A 16,451-nucleotide genomic window follows, 5' to 3' on the forward strand; every position below is an offset into this window, starting at 1 on the left:
GGAAGTCCCTGGCTAGTAAAACCACAAAGTTGTGTAGTATTCCACATGTGAATCAACATGCAGACAAAATAAATTGTAATTGAGGAAATAATGAGAAGCAGTCATACATGTAGTTTTAGAAATGGGGGAAAACCCCAGAGGAATGTTCTGGGTAAAACCCACAGCATCAGGTAGGGACTAAAAACCCAATCCACATTTTACTGAGCTGGGAATCGAACCCGGACCGCAAAAACATGTTTCTTGGGTTATTCACAATGTCAGATGTGCTTTCCATGGAGAGGGCATAAATCTGGACAGTCGTTGATGTGATCAGCTGCCATTCGTCAACCATTCACTAGCCTTTATCCTATTTCAAATCCAAGTGATGTTTCACTTTTTCAAAGTCAACTCTTGTTGTCAGCTAACGTATGGTGACACATCAAATGTACATGCGCATAACGGTACACGTATATTTAAAAATATGCCTCAGACTTAATTTTGGTGACATGGGTTTCCTTTGACACTGAAAATTACTTATAGATTATACCGTAACGGTATATTTTTGGTGTCTTTTTATGTTCAGCTGGGGTCACAACGGCTACTGCCAGCTGGGTAACGGTACCACCAGCCAGAGTCCTGAGAGGATGGCTCCATGTCTAATATCCAGCAGCCTGGGAGGCTGTATGATCACACAAGTGGCCTGTGGCAGCCACCATACCTTGGTCCTGACAGACAATGGCGAGGTACGTTGTAGGAAATGAAAGGCTTGAAAATTGGACCAAACCCTAACGTCATCATTGTTGTCAAGTGCTTCACATATAGTCGAAGTATTTTTCATGAGTTACTCTAACACTTTCAGAAGTATATGTACTTTCTCTGCTAACAGTGGAAGAATGACACAAATATTTTTTACAGCTCATGTAGCTGAGGAGCATATTCACTGTTCACAATGAAAGTAAGGAAACTTATGACCATGGTGATTTATACTCTTAATAATTTAAGAGTATTTGTGAAGTACTCGACTTCAACACTAGAACTTTAATTGCCAGGAGCAAGTTTGATCTAGGACCAATTTGCAATTGGTTGATTTCAGCAGATGACCGATTACCTTGGACTTAGTTGTTCCATATATGTCTGCTGGGAGATCTGATTTGCAGTTTAAAGTAAGTTTTTTTTGTGTGTTATTGGCTTTGTTGACAGGTATTTGCATGGGGCTACAACAACTGTGGTCAGGTTGGGTCGGGCGCGACGGCAAATATCAACACTCCAAGGAAAGTTTCCTCATTGCTCAGTAAGAAAGGTGTCATTCTATTTTACCTTGGTCATCAGAATTTTGATGCAATTTTGTCAACTGCCCCAGGGGATGCGTACAATGTGCAAGCAGCTCATTTCTGCCCAATGCATATACATATAACTGTCAGCAGCAATGAAATCACACTATGAACATCTAACAACAGAAGCATGGCGCAATAATAATGGACGCTCATTGTCAGTGCACTGTGTTTCTTTTGTTAGATGTTCGTAGTGTCAAGGCAATTTTCAGTGGGCGCCCAGCATCAATAACCAGTTGGCCTGCAGAAAACCATTCAGAAAGAAAAGACTGCAAAAGGCCCTTGTAACAGGATCAGAAAGCCTACACCAGACAAACCCAGTCTGTGTGCCTAAATGGTGGAGGTTTACTTCAGAAGCAAAATATATTGTCTACCCTGACGTGCTAAAGCTATACAAGCATACTTTTGATATAAACAACTGCATTTAAGTATTGGTTTATAATTTTTTTTGAAGTTGGGAAGCGTGTCATGGCAGTAGCCTGTGGCCAGACGTCATCTCTCGCACTGATTGACAATGGCGAGGTAAGCAATGGTGTCAAAGTGAGGCATGTTTGAGCGATGACTATGGTTTACTATAGTTCAACTGACACTGCCCGAATAATGGATGGTTTTGAAATATCTAGTCGACCATTTGGGACCAGGCCCAGGGGGTGGTCGCGCCGCTGATTATCGATAGCCAATTTCATTTATCATTACAGTGGGAATCATTCACATGAAAATGACCGTACGAGATCTCATTGACCATCGACGCTGCGAGAATCGCAGCCAATGGTGAAATGTTAGTAACAAAAAGTGACCAACTAGTGTCGTTCGAGTGTAGCTGAATTGCACATGCGCTTTGCTAAAAAGCAGTTGACTACTAGTCAAGCTGCACTTCATGCCCAAACTTCCCTGTAGCAGACACAGTGGGCAGTGATAAAAAGATGTATGCATGATGTCATGAATATGATACAGCCACAGGAAACTGTGAACAACGAGGCCTTGCTCGGATTGCCTTCAGTTTATTAGATTTTACCAGCTTTTGCTCACCGGTATGTCTGCACACAGGTTTACGGCTGGGGTTATAACGGCAACGGTCAACTAGGTCTGGGAAATAACGTCAACCAGCCCAGTCCCTGCAGGGTCTCCAGCCTGTCCGGGGTGGTTATATCACAGGTATGATGCAGTTTGTGTTTACATAGACTTGGGCGTATCTTTGGATTGCCAAAAGCAAATAAAATGAAATGGTGTTTTAATGTCTAATTTTTATTCTGTTTTCAAACGTTAATTATACACGGGTGTATCTGTTATTGAAAACTCGTCGTCTTTCATAAACATCTATGTATGCCCACTCCATCCTGTAATTGGCGATGTGGTCACTGTTGGGAGTAATTGTTGAAATAAATGACTAAATTAAGTAATTAATGAAATAAAGTGCACCTTTAAGCCAGGGATGTCTTCTCTAACACCATAAAGACCACTCTGAAGAGCTTTGAAGCTTTTCATGGTGAAAGTGGCAAGTTAAGTAAAAGGATTGTGGTAGCATGATTTAAAATAGTGCTACAGTAAACCTTAAAACAACCACTCAGTTGATGTGCTATGTTCAAAGTGGACACCCTCTGCTTGCACAGGTTTCTTTGGACACACCACAGTAAGGTCAAACCCACCTGACTGAGCTTATGGTTGCTCCTAAGCTTCCAAGAAACACTGAGAGTACACTTTGTATAAATTTGTTGGAAAAATCCTAGTGGCCAGCATCTCAGTTTTGCTGCTGGTGAGATCTCTGTCTGTAACTTACATGTACCCGTATTTCCAATTTGTCTTCTCTGCCCAGATAACGTGTGGCTATGCCCACTCTATGGCTCTCTCTGATGAGGGCGTGTTGTATTCATGGGGTGCCAATTCCTACGGCCAGTTGGGGACCGGCAATAAAGCTAACCTGGTCACAGGCACCAGAGTAGGAACGGATATAGGAAGGTACGTATAATATGCCCACTGTAAAGAGGAAATCCCGAATCGTTTGTGTGAGTGCTTCAAAATGATCTTGGATCAAGTTTTGAAGGGAAAATTACCTGTTTTCTTTAAACTTCGCAACCAAAGGCAACATAAACATATATGTGACCAGCTCTAGCAAGATGGGTAATAAGTCGCCAGATTCAGTTTATGAGTTTTTGATGTGGCTGGATTCTGTACATCAAAAGCTACAATTTGATTTATGAATGACCCCTGTAGTCCACATTTTCGGATTAAATAAAAGCACTTCTTGAGAAAAAAAACTCCTGAAGTGTAGCACTTGGAAACACAATGCTATGTAGGATTGCCTACTAAATGATCAATTTTTAATCTTTACACTTCATTATCCATATTTGTAGTCACAGATTCTGAACATACAAAAATAAAGAAATATTATAGAAGCTATCCAAGGAAAAAACACAAAATCATGTTTTCAAAGAATTTATGCCCTCTCTCCAGGTAGAACAGGCCATTACGTGTTTTAGCATTGCGCAACCTATTACCCTTTTTTGCAGAGCGGGTCACATATACTGTGTTGAACTGCACAGTCCTGAAAGTGTTGTCCGGCGGTCTGCATCTACAGCTAAGCTGGCAACTTGTTGCATTTCATACACTGTAGATTTTGTATCATGTCTATGCAGTGTGGAGAGCCTAAGAAGAATGATGGGGCTGGGATGGATCAGAGGCGATAAAGATTTCACCCCCCATCTTCCACATCCATGTTCTGTGCATTTTCTCAGCCAAATCAGTGCGCAATTTTCCAAACGTTGAGGTCCCCGTCTAGATTTCTTTTGCACTCATGCACACTACTTTATTTGTTCAAGGTTCGTAGAGATAGGCGCCACGCACTATTCGCACATCTCGGCGGCCATGCTGCAGTCGGGCAAGGTCTACATGTGGGGCCAGTGCAGGGGTCAATCGGTGACCTCGCCGATGGCCACCAAGTTCACCTGCCTGGATGACGTCTTTGCCTGCTTCTCATCGCCGGCTGTCACCTGGAGGCCCCTCCGATTCGGTAAGCTTCGGTTCATCCAAAAAACAAAATGGCTGACCTTGATTACAAAACCTAAAGAAAAAATATTAAAGTGTGAAATATCATACATAACTGTGAAAACACTATGAATAGAATGCTTCTAAATACTGAGAGGAACTGCGTCTCTTGTTAATGCCAATGAAGCAAAAAATGAGCTTTTGGGGGCAAAATTGTTGCCCACCATGCTAGAAGTGAACTTTCTGCAAACTCTGACTGCTCATACAAAATTCGGAGTCAATTCCCCGTGGTTTTAAACAAAATAAAGGTCAGTGTGCAGACCTTATTTTTTCCAAGAGAACTGTTGGCTGCACTGAGTGATTAATTTGTGAGTTTGTGAATAATACTAACTAACTAATTTTCAGCCGAATGTGCACACCAATATGCCCCGCCATGGCACGTAGATCTTTACATGGCAGAGATGCTGCTCGAGTTTCTGCGCTTTACTAGCAATCACATTTTGCATGTTTTTGCCTCATAAAAGTGCAAACTTAAACAGTCATTAGACTCATTACACAGTTCCAGCCATGGTTTGCTATCATTTCTTTAAAATGTAATTTTTGTTTGGTCTTATTAACAATAGTGTTTGTAGTGTTACAGATGTATTTGAATATGTAGTCATATTGTATGCTTCTTATCTTGGCCCGTGAAAAGTTTTCCATCTCTGTGGCATTCTTTTAAGCATTTGGCTTATGGTACAGTACATGTTGACAGCGGCTTTTGTTTTGACTCTGTAGAAACATTTGTGGGAAGGAGGGCCTTGGAAGATTGTTTGAAGAATTCATTTGATAATCAGGTGAGGATCAGAAAACCCAATACACAAAACTGTTATGAGGCCATTTTAGCGAATAAATTGTACAACAAGTAGACCTTTGTGCAGAAATTCTCTTAAGTGCATGCAAACTATATTGCCACTCTAACCTATAAGAGCCGGCCTAAGAGACGTTGATGACCTTTTGAGCAGGAATCTACTGATGATTAGTCAATAGATGTCAGCTGACCATACTTCGTCAAGAGCCCAGACCAGCTGATTAGGTTTAAATGACCTCCATGGAGAGCGTAACTAAGATTGCTTGATGATACCTGGCAAATGGGCTTCACAAACAGCAAATTAAACACTCTTGACTACAGACTAACTTCAGCCCAAGTGTCCATAGGTCTAACAAGACTGCACCGTCGGGTGTGTGAACGGGGCCGGGGATCAATTTCTCGAATACCACATTTTTCTGTTTTTCTTTACGTCATCAAGCTTACCGTTTGGTCAAAATCGATGGGTCATGCATGGACATTACTGACACTCAGCTGCAAGGGATTGTCGACGACACAGACTATTGACAAAAAGTTTCCCAGGGGAAAAAAAAAAAAAAAAAAAAAAATCTACATGTATATGCCGTTTTGTGAAAGCGAAAACTCTGCCCTCATTTCATTTCCTTTGATGCAAGCCGATGTCTAAATCTTAGTGTCCTTTTCACGATGCATTTTTACTTGTAGGAATCCTCTGACTTGACTATCTCACTGGAAGGCAAGAATATTCATGTACATAAAGCTATTCTAAAAATCAGGTGGGTGAATAAGTATGTAATTCAGCTTCCTCATTTTCCCTTTGCCCAAATGCTTATTTCATAACAGCCTGGTAAATGGGTCATTGTAAAAATTTGAGGTCCAATTTTTTTCCTGTCTCTGTTATGTCCGGCATATGATTTTTGATGTTTAGAACTCGTTATTTAATTTCAAGATTGAATAAGTAGTGCAAATTACCTGCCAGACAAATTCAAAATAGTTTGTAATCAATTTCAGTGATACATGTACATCCCTTGTCAAACTTGTCAGATGGTATACATGTCAGAGGTAAACAGGGACAGAGAAATGTCACTTTTTGGACCCCAAATTTATAGAATGACCCAAATTGTAATTCTATTCTTTGGGATCTCTGTTTTTAGGCAGTGAAGTCTTCACTGCTTCACCTTAAATACATGTAACATGGTTCCAAATAGACAGTTTTTCAAAGTTGGGTTTGGATTTTTTGTAGATCATTCTCCAAACCGGGGCCTTTTTTTTTTAGGTACATGCATCTGCCTTGCCTCCAGCTCCAGAAATCCTTCCAAATGTTTGCTATTACAGTCCACTGAAATATGCTCCAGACTGTGGTCCTGCCTCAGATATAACTTGAAACTGTGAAGTTCAGCAACCCTAGATGGTCTCAACTTGATGGGCTAATGTCACGAGGCCGAAGTGGGAAGCCGTAATAAATCTTGGTGTTATGTGAAGTGACGCCCTTGCCTAAAGTTTGGTACAATCGGCTGCTGACTTTGCAGTTAAGCATTTGCCTGTGGTATTACCTGCAGTTTGCTCAAAAACCTGACTTTGAAAAAGGCCTGAAATATTGGCATATTTTTAAATACAGCCGAACAACATAAATATTGACTCTTGAAACTTATTGGCACAGTATTTGAGTGGTATTTCTCTCCTTGATCTCATAATTTGTGTCTCTCCGAGGCCCTGTCATCACAGAGTGGTACTTGCTTTAATGTAAACTGTGCACCAAGTTGGAGTGTCTTTACAGACTTCCTGGACATTGCTCATGTTCATGTGTATTTACAAACCTAATGAGGAATTTGGTGTAAACACGCATTGTCCGTTGGAGGCTCGGGGAAAGAGTTGATATTTTAAACCATCAGCATGCATCTATGACTATATGTTGTTTGATCCAATTTAAACTGTCTTTGACATACATGGCTTGCTAACCATGAAGTAAACTTTTACTTTGGATGGAAGGTCTGTTTGTTTTCAAATATCTAGCAAAGTTTCGGTCCCCACGCCAGTGTACTAAATGAAACAGAGACTTTGGGCCTGTTTGTTTGACACAGATCCTTATCTTGATCAGTGATCCAACAGGTGGTTTGCTCCATCTTCTGGTGTGAGTGAACCAGGAGCAGATTACCGATCGCAACCCAGATCCGTGCACAACAAACAGGCTCTCAAATTCAAATATCCTGATCGGAAGATGTGTCACCTGGACAGATTCAATTTGACTCGGTTTGTCTGACTCGGTGTTTTCCCCCGCAGGTGCGAGCACTTCCGCAGCATGTTCCAATCTCACTGGGAGGAAGACGGAAAAGAGTGAGTCATGAATGGTGGTGATGTTTGCTTAAAGTAGTGATAATTGGAGGAAAAAATAGGAAAGCAGGGAAAATGAGATATCACACTTTCTTTAAATTTAGGACTGAGTGCAGGTTTGTTGACGCTTCAGGCAGTGATGTGTAGAGTACGGAAAGGAATATGTCACATGCACAATTGTGTGTGTAAAAAGGAACTAGCACGAGAACGAGCTTGTAAACCAACACATGCGCATGTACCATTTGCACTTCTTTTCCTGTTTCAAAATGACATGACACTTGGGTTCTCTACAGAGGGCATGTGTAACATCCGCATTATAAATTAGTCAGCAAAATACTTTTATTCTCAGTGGTGAGAAATGAAGTAGCTAGAGTCGAAAATTGAAACAACAAAAACCAAAGAATTCACAGATCAGAAACAATTTAGTCATCGTTTGAAATGTATATTTACCCAAACTGGGTATATCCACAATGTCTTAAAACAGTTGGTGCGAGGACGCTATGTCCAAAAACTTCAGCGGGGCCTGTGGAAAAGGCTCTGCCCTAATTATCTGGGGTGAAGTCTGGTCCTTTGCCCCTGACTTGAATATTTGGCAGGCCAGTAGCTCAGATTGCTGGCACTAGGCAACTCAGTGTACAACGGTTTTTATGAAGCCAGTCCTTTGCTCCCCCAACCAAATTTTCAGTGGAACAGAAAGTATGGTCAAGCACATGTGCACGCCAGAAGCATGAATGAAGTCTTTTTGGTTGCTATAGGTACCAGTTAAATACCTTTACAGAGCAAGGCTGCTTTGCCATGGGCCTTGAGCTGGACCTAGAGAGGGCGCTGTTTTCTTAGCAACAGAGGCTCCTTTGGTCGGAAATGAACTTAGTAAATGCATTGCATCACGGTCGCACCACTGCCGCCAAATTGAGCACTCCCGATCAATGCAGTTCTTTTTCAACCGATGAGTGGGTGCTTCTGCTCGAGGCGGTTAGTGTTTTTGTCTGCGAATCAAGAGACAGAATTTGAGGATAAAGCCGTTATAAATCTTTTCTGTGATCTCATTTCCAGTGTTATACAAATCACGCAATACTCCTATCCAGTCTATCGAGCATTCCTGGAATATCTCTACACTGACACGGTCTCAGTCAATCCTGAAGATGCAATAGGTAAGACAGTTGCCCATTCCAAATTAACACGTACTTCAGTATCGTTGTGGTGTAGGGAGATCAAGGGATAGAGGGATGGGATATCGCTCACTCTGAACTGCAATGCCCCAGGGCACCATCACCCAGGTGCTAATTGGGGGAGCAGTCTTCACTGGTCTCTAGTGTCTTTCATGAGATACCAGCCAGCATGGGCCTTCAACCCACCATCAGCGAGGCATTACCACCAATGGTTACCACCAATCTCAATGCCATCTCTGTGATAGCCAGCATGCCTGCTTGTTTGTGACTCAGTCAAACTCTTGACAAAAGGAGACATTACATCGCTGACACCTGGGGCGCATTCAATACTGCAGTATGTGTTTTCATACTTGTATGTATTCCCTGTGTTGCTGATGGTATTGTTATTTACATCTGGTTATGACACCAAGGATTCCTCAAAAGTGCCCTAGGCACTGTAGCTCCCAAGCCTGAAGAAACCTAGTGGAGAGGAGACAATGAGAAGCAGTCACAGTTTTAGAGGTGGGAGGGAAACCCCTGGGGAATATACTGGGTAAACTTCGCGGAATCAGGTAGGGACTGAGAGCCCAATCCCCATGTGGACCGAGCCCAGAATCAAGCCCGGACGGCAGAGGTGGAAGGCGAGGAAAGAACCACTGTGCCAACCTGACTCCCGCTATACACGTACATGTATGTACTTGTATACTGTATACATGGGCATAGTTCGGTGCTACTAATTGTGCCCCGGGTCTCAGTCAATGATGATTCCCTTGTGCAGGATTTTATCTGAAGTGTTTAATACAGTACATGCATAATTCCCTGTCATTTGACTGGTGGGTGGTTGATAATGTGTCATTAAAATATTTGAATAATTTGACATGTTTGATGACAATGGCAAAGCCTCATTGAACGGAACATTTCATCCGCCACCTCATGAAATTATTCTCACTATTGCGTTAATGTGAAACATTCAGTATTCGTATAAAAACTCTAAACGAAGTTCCAGTGACAAGTGTGGATATCCAATTTCATGGTCCATTTGCTCAATAGATCTTTCCAGATCTTTTGTTGAGATATAAGTATTGTAAAGGAGTTGAAAGTACATAAAACCTCTGAAGAGCCTGCTCACACCAAAGCACAATGACACATCGTTGCAGTGGCAAGATGTGACTGACTCATGCTGCCCCCACTCCACTAGAAGGATTCCGAGTTAGGAGAATCAAACTCAGACAAAGCTCTTCTTTTCTGGATTTTTTAATCTGTTTGTTTTTTTATCTTGTGTTAACAGGCTTGAGGGGCTAGTGGTTTGACATGTGTGATCTTTTGGCGATCTTAATTCTTATCTTTCTGTGTATGATATTAGAAGCGATCATCTTCAAGAAATGTGATCTTTGAATTGTAGTGAAACTACTCAGATCAGGTTTTGTGTTACCACTCTGCAAACTTTGAATCGCAAAAAATAACCATAGCAAAGCCCAGAACGCTAAGCAATATTTCATGCTTCAGTGCTCAAAAGCAGCAAACCCCAGTTTGTTGTGTTTAATTACGGATTACCAGTAATTGTTGAAGGGATTAAACAGGTAAGCTGAGAAAGATGTTGACATGTCAACAAAGCGGGAGTGGAAATCTGGCCTCTCTCTCTAGTGGAGTGTTTTCCTCGGGTGTGGTACTTCACCAGAAGCCTTCTCGTCTGCATGACAGCCAGTCATACCCAGTCCAAATGCAGAGAATCCTGAGAGCCATCGTGCCCAGTATTTGCCCGCCAAAAAGCTGCTTGAAACAAAACTGACTTAAACTTATGTACAAGTACTTGTTTTGTGTCCATCCTCCTTCAAATACTTGGTCAGACTTTTGCACGTTTGCGACCGCTTGATCTGCCAGGCAGTGCTGCCCGAGAAATGGGAATCTTACAGTTGGTGTGGCATGGACTGTAACGTTCCACATTCGCATTTTGTGCCCCATCCGCATAGCCCCAACTGCTTATGTTAGTCTTGCATCAATCAATTCCTGTGGGAAGCCTATTGAGGGATTTCCAGGTTTTCCAGTCACACCTGCAACCAGGTGATAGCTGCTCCTTGATTGGGATTGATACAGCTTTTTGTGATGGCAGTTTCACTGAAACAACCTTTTTGTACTGTACATGTGTATATACAGAGAGAAATCCATTCATGTACATTGTACATGGAATAAAGAGAAGATGGGATGAGTGTGTGACAGGTTCGAATCCAGCCCATTCTGATGAGTTCCACGTTTTTCCTGATACCACTCGGTGTGTGTGTAATTGGGTAAGCCTTCTCCAGATGAAGCAGATAATTTCTTTTGTTAGGCAAATTAGAACCGAGTTCTGTGCCCGTAAACATTTCGTTCCCCACAAAATGGGTAAAATATCGTGCGCTTGTCCCCACAACTACAGAAATACATGTGTGCGTATATATTTACCTTACATGTTGAACAAAGCTCTGTGGTGAGGTGATAGTCCGTGCTCGGGAAACATGCGTACAAATCTTGAGGGGATCCCTTCATGAAATGGGTATCAGCAATAGAAGGACAGCGAGACTGAACATGCATGTTGAAGGTGTTTGCAAATGTGTGTGTGTTATATTGTGTTGAGCCATTGCTGTGAAAGTTTGCATGTAAGCACCAATTTGAGTTATGGAAAGTTCCTAGGCACAGGAAATTGAACGTTTTGTATGCACGGCAGCCTAGTTAAGTACACTGTAACCCAAAACCGTTCTACACATGGTACAGCGATGTGCATATGTTGAATGCATTGTCCAACAATTGTGAGACTAACTACAGGAATGCAATCTGCCTGCTCATTTTACATGACGCCCTGCCCCTCCAACCCACCCCTTCTCGAGTTTCATTGGCCTGATACGCAGCATTGTATTACATCGACATACATGTACATGTACATGCAGCAGACGGTGATTGATACAAAGTATTGCCGACACATTTCTCGATACACCATCCTTTATCAAGACGGAGTAGTCTCATCAATTACCGTCCCCTCTGCAAAGTGATACCCCGGGCTTGGGTAAATACGGCACACCGAATTTGATCGAGTGCAGTTCTCTGTCAGGCTTGTGCTGAATGCGGACGCGAGCATTCTACCATACCGTATGTTTCATCAAGTGTTGGGTTTCAGTCTGATTCATTTGGTGTATGTGCAGTTGGCATTGCTCTTGTGTGTTGTTTGCGGATTGAATTCCAGTAATACTCATATATCCAGTGGGATGTAAAATCATAAAAGGTTTGGCAGTGGTTGTGGAATATGTTTCTCAGACATGTAGAGTGTGGTTTTTTTTGGGGGGGGGCAAGTTTTATATTTTCATGTGATGAAATTCCTGGAACCTGAGGACTGAAGGAGATAGATTTCCCAAAGTTCGTCATTACGATTGAATACTTTGCATCCTTCAAATGGGAAAAAATAGGACAGTCTGTTTACCAAATGCATGCTCAGTGCCGACTGAAAGGTCAAAGGTCAGTCATGATCAGTGTTGTTGTGGAGACCATCACAAGAGCAGACGCAAGACCACGCACACGACCACGCACAAGACCAGCCACAAGCAACAGTGTGAACAATGACAAAGGAATTCTTTTGTTGCATTTCAATTGAATAGCTTGTAACTGGAATTCAGATTGGAGGTCTTGTGTGGTCTTGTGAAGGTCCTAATATTGGTCTCGACTGCAACACTGGTCATGATTTGTGCGAGTCCCTGTTGTCAGTCAGTTGCCATTTTTGCCAAATGGTGAATATTGACAAATTTTGGAGAAGGTTTGGCCAGAAGGAAGAGAAAATTGGACCAGCAACTGCATGAAGACATTTGGGTTCCAAATATCCATTTTGTAGCGAAAACTGTGACTGTTCTTTACGTGTACATGTACCGGTAGGTAAAATGTGCCCACTGGAACCCTGTTCGGTTATACACTAGTCTGCCCACTCTGGCAGAGCAAAGCCGTACCAGCAGATCTACTCCAGGGGCAATTGGGGCCACCACCCCCTCACTTTCACCCTGAGTTTTCCGAATATTTGAATTTCAACTTTTTGAAAAGCTGAATTAGTTATAACAACAGGCTTTAAGATAAGGGGAATTTCACTCAAAACCCAAATGATTTGGGGCTTCGATGGTAATAATTTGTGACTCATCAAGATGTATATCTTTATGTGCCAAGTAACAGGCCATTGCGGTGTGTTGATGCCAAAATATCACATATCTGAATGACAATACAACATTTGGACCAAAAGGTGCATGGCGCATTTCTCGAGCAAAAAGGTCATACGTTAATCTTGTTCCTCACAAAGATCATTTTTGTAAAATGAATCAAGATGCCGAAGCCTACATTTGGAACACGGGCGTGTGAGAATTCAACTTTTAACCTGATTTCAGTTTTTTTGGGGGGTGTAGATGTTGACCCAGAATTTCAGCTGTTTTGTACACCTGGTCTGTACAACAGTTCGGGAATTTGTTACATTTCAGCTTTCTGCTGGCTGCTTTCAGCTTTAATTTTAAGTGGCCACTCACACCACTGACTGAACAGAAAAAAATGTGCATATAAATGGAATTATCTACCTGAAGTTTCATTTTCCTGTTGTGCTCAGCACAAAAATTTACTGGAAGGCAGCAAATGATGTTTTAAAATGTTACACTTGAACCAAAGCAAAGGCTGAAGGAGGTCATTTTGATGACTGACATTTCCTCTCCCCACTGTAAGTTTGCTTTCTTCTAAGGAATCAAAGCAAAAACTTTGTCGGCAGAGAGCTTTGAAGGTTGTAGAATGCTTGCCTTGTTTATGTGTTAAATGGTATGGTTTACCAGATTGTAGCTGATAACTCTTTAGCCGGGCTTTCAGTGTTCTAGCCCCGGTACTGTAAATTTCCGCCCTGCTCTTGGGTTCGGTGCTGCCCAGCAGGGATTTTCAAAAAAATTAACTGAAGTATTGCTGAAAACGAACCAAATTGATCATATTTCAAGCTTACAAAGTCACAGTTTTGTGCTATTTTTCAATTGTATACAAGTAAGTGAAGACCTAAAAATATATTTCTCATTTTCTTCTTATCAAATCAGCCGCTGATTGCGAAGCATTATTGTAAACATGACTTCACGATGAAGTAGGGAGAAATCCCTTATTGGATTTCCCTAAAAACCCAGCTATGGGCTGTGAGAGTTCTGCTCACTACGCTTGATATAATCCACTAAGTCACTAAAAACGGCCCTAGCTAGAACACTGCTGGGTTTTGAATGGTGGGTCGCAGATGTTGAATGTTTTATTGTCCAATTACATTTTAATCATGGTAATTGTCAGAAATTTCAAACTGATGGAATATGATTAAAGTAAATGAGACTCTTAATCACTGAAGGTCCCCCTTAATTACATCGTTGCTTGTCCATCTTCTCTGTTACTCAGTTCATGGAATATCATGATGCATGCCCCTTTTTGAAATTGCGCTTGAATTATTTATAAGGTCTTTCATTGGTTCAATAGGCTTGCCGAGATGAACTGCAGTGCTGTAATTGCCATCAGATTTGCGCCCCACCCCCATCCACCACCGTATTTTTGCTTCCTTTTTTCTCCATTAATGAGCTTGCAAGCATCTAACGCCCCTGTCAAAGGCTTCTTACACTTGTCTTCTCTGTGGCCTGGGGTGTTTGGTAACTCATAGGCTGCTGACGTGGCAGAGCCACTCCCAGACAACACGCAGCTGTACACCCGTGTTGGTAGCGGAAGAAGACAGTCCCAGGGAAGCGCCGGCTTGATTCTTTCCCTTTTCCTTGCATTTTGTTGCTTGTAGAGGCAAATGAAATTGTAACCAGTCGCTAAATCAGCTCTGTCCGATTGAGTTAGCTGCTGGCTCTATGCATAACTTGCTCTCAGGTTGTCTTGGCATGTAATGATTTCACACCTGGCATGATGCAGTGATGACACCTATGCACAAGTACCAATCTATGGTTTTGTAATGCCCGAATACCTCCCGCTACAACCATCAGTCTTCACAAACCCTTCTGATGAATCCAGTGGGAACTAAATTCCACAAAACAAGTCTAAAGGCCTTTTTTAAAGATGGTTTCTTTTAGTTTGCATAAGAGCACTAGAGCAAAAATTGTATTTGTCATTGACGTAAATCCTGGGGGGGGGGAATATTTATCCCCCATCATGTTTTTGTGATGAGCACAAAAGTTAAGTGGAATGTGAAGAATTTTTAGGATTTCCCAACGACTGTTCACTGAAGTGTTTGCAGTATCACAAAAAAATTAAAGAACCATAAACATGCCATTGTGACAGACATGTACATGTAAGGTCCACATTACAGATCCACATACAGATGTGCATCTTCATCATGAATATCGCCCCCTATAAAGTGGCCTAGCAAGTCATCCCCCACCTCCCCCCCCCCCAAATTTCCAGCACAGATTTACGCCACTGCTATTTATTGTGGCATCTTGGAAATGGTGAGAAAAAATGTTAATACATGCACAGGTACATGTACGTACACAGTTGCCATTGATTTCCATTAAACGAGATTCCTCCAAAGGCCCGTAGCTGAAAAAAGTGAACCTGGCAACTTGTGACTTGTTTTGTCAGGTTGGGACATGTGCAGGAAATCACTTAGATTGATGGGGGGAACAAGAAGGCATTTTAGCAATTTCAGTCATTACAATTTGATCGACAAATTGAACTTGACGGGCTGATGTATACCAAACTTTCAGGTCAGTAAAGGCAGATGGGATTCAGCCTATTTGTGTTCCTGACAGCCAGCAGCTTCAGCCTGCTATCCTTACATCCACATTTTATAATGTACTTGTACCCAGCACATGTACATGTACATCTGTAGGAATATAAAGGATATTTAAATTCAGCAAATGCACTTGAATCTTTTTTAAATCACTTGAAAAGTCATAAATCTCAGGCATACAGCATTTTACATGGATTTTCATGAATATTGTACATGTAGGTGTATATTTACTATGTATAGCTACAGGAGGAAAAGAATAGTGATGTACACATGTGTACATACAGGAACCAGTTCTGTTTTAACCTGAAGTTTGTTGTGTCCTTTGCAAAAGGAGTTGTAAAAGGTTTAGTTTTTCTTGCATTTATGAGATGCACTATTTCCACCAAACTGATGTAAGGACCAGTGCAGTACCTTTTTTAGGGCTTCCTGATCAAAAGGACAAGTGTGCAATACAGGATACAGAAATTTTATTTTTCTTAGAATAGGTACATACATGTAGGGGCAATTCACAGCAAAGTGACTGAAACAAAATTGGTGTCAAATGATAGCTAAAAGTCTATACTTTCAAGATTTAGAAAACAAAATTTTAATTTTGATCCAGTTTGGTGAATAAAAATTGTATTAATTAATAACCCTGCTTTTATCCCAAAAAATTTAAAAGAGGGATAGGAAAGTTTTGATCATTATACACCTACAAAAATATGTTCAAATGACAACATTTTCAGTTATTTGAAAGAACAGTTCATATATACATGTAAAACTGATAACAATATTTTTTCCGTGTTTTGCATAACTCGTTTTGCTTAAAGTGACTTCTAATATTTTTCGTTACTGAATTTTTTTAATTTCTCGTTTAAAGTCGAATGTAATGAAAGTTAGTTTTTAAAGCAAGTTTAGGAAGGCCTACAATATGGCACCGTCACTGACATATTCCTCCTTTTTGTTTATTAATTACAATTAATTAAAACATGTCCTTCTGTGACTGTTTTGGTAATGGAAGGACAGTAACAGAAGGACATATTTTATTTTCATTAAAAAGTTCTGGTCCATGTTTGTAGTGATTGTTGACAAATAAATAATACTGTATACATGTCATGCAGAATAACGAGTATTTGGAT

At 41.2% G+C, this 16,451-nt stretch overlaps 1 protein-coding gene across 5 annotated transcripts in view; it reads left to right on the forward strand.

Annotated features, from left to right (window-relative positions):
- The window catches only part of LOC110988423 (RCC1 and BTB domain-containing protein 1-like), a 33,868-nt gene that overhangs the window by 6,828 nt on the left and 10,589 nt on the right, over positions 1–16,451 (forward strand). For all 5 annotated transcript variants that reach the window (XM_087145458.1, XM_087145457.1, XM_087145459.1 and 2 more), the window contains 10 exons: positions 563–722; positions 1,180–1,270; positions 1,765–1,832; positions 2,358–2,465; positions 3,124–3,266; positions 4,127–4,317; positions 5,070–5,128; positions 5,824–5,894; positions 7,399–7,452; positions 8,503–8,600. In XM_087145458.1, coding sequence (XP_087001584.1) covers positions 563–722; positions 1,180–1,270; positions 1,765–1,832; positions 2,358–2,465; positions 3,124–3,266; positions 4,127–4,317; positions 5,070–5,128; positions 5,824–5,894; positions 7,399–7,452; positions 8,503–8,600 — 1,043 coding nt within the window. The remainder of the gene's footprint in view (positions 1–562; positions 723–1,179; positions 1,271–1,764; positions 1,833–2,357; positions 2,466–3,123; positions 3,267–4,126; positions 4,318–5,069; positions 5,129–5,823; positions 5,895–7,398; positions 7,453–8,502; positions 8,601–16,451) is intronic.

The sequence above is a fragment of the Acanthaster planci genome, linkage group LG14 (genome assembly GCF_054643075.1).
Source record: "Acanthaster planci isolate LZ-2023a linkage group LG14, COTS_SCS, whole genome shotgun sequence".
In the NCBI taxonomy this organism is placed as follows: Eukaryota; Metazoa; Echinodermata; class Asteroidea; order Valvatida; family Acanthasteridae; genus Acanthaster; species Acanthaster planci.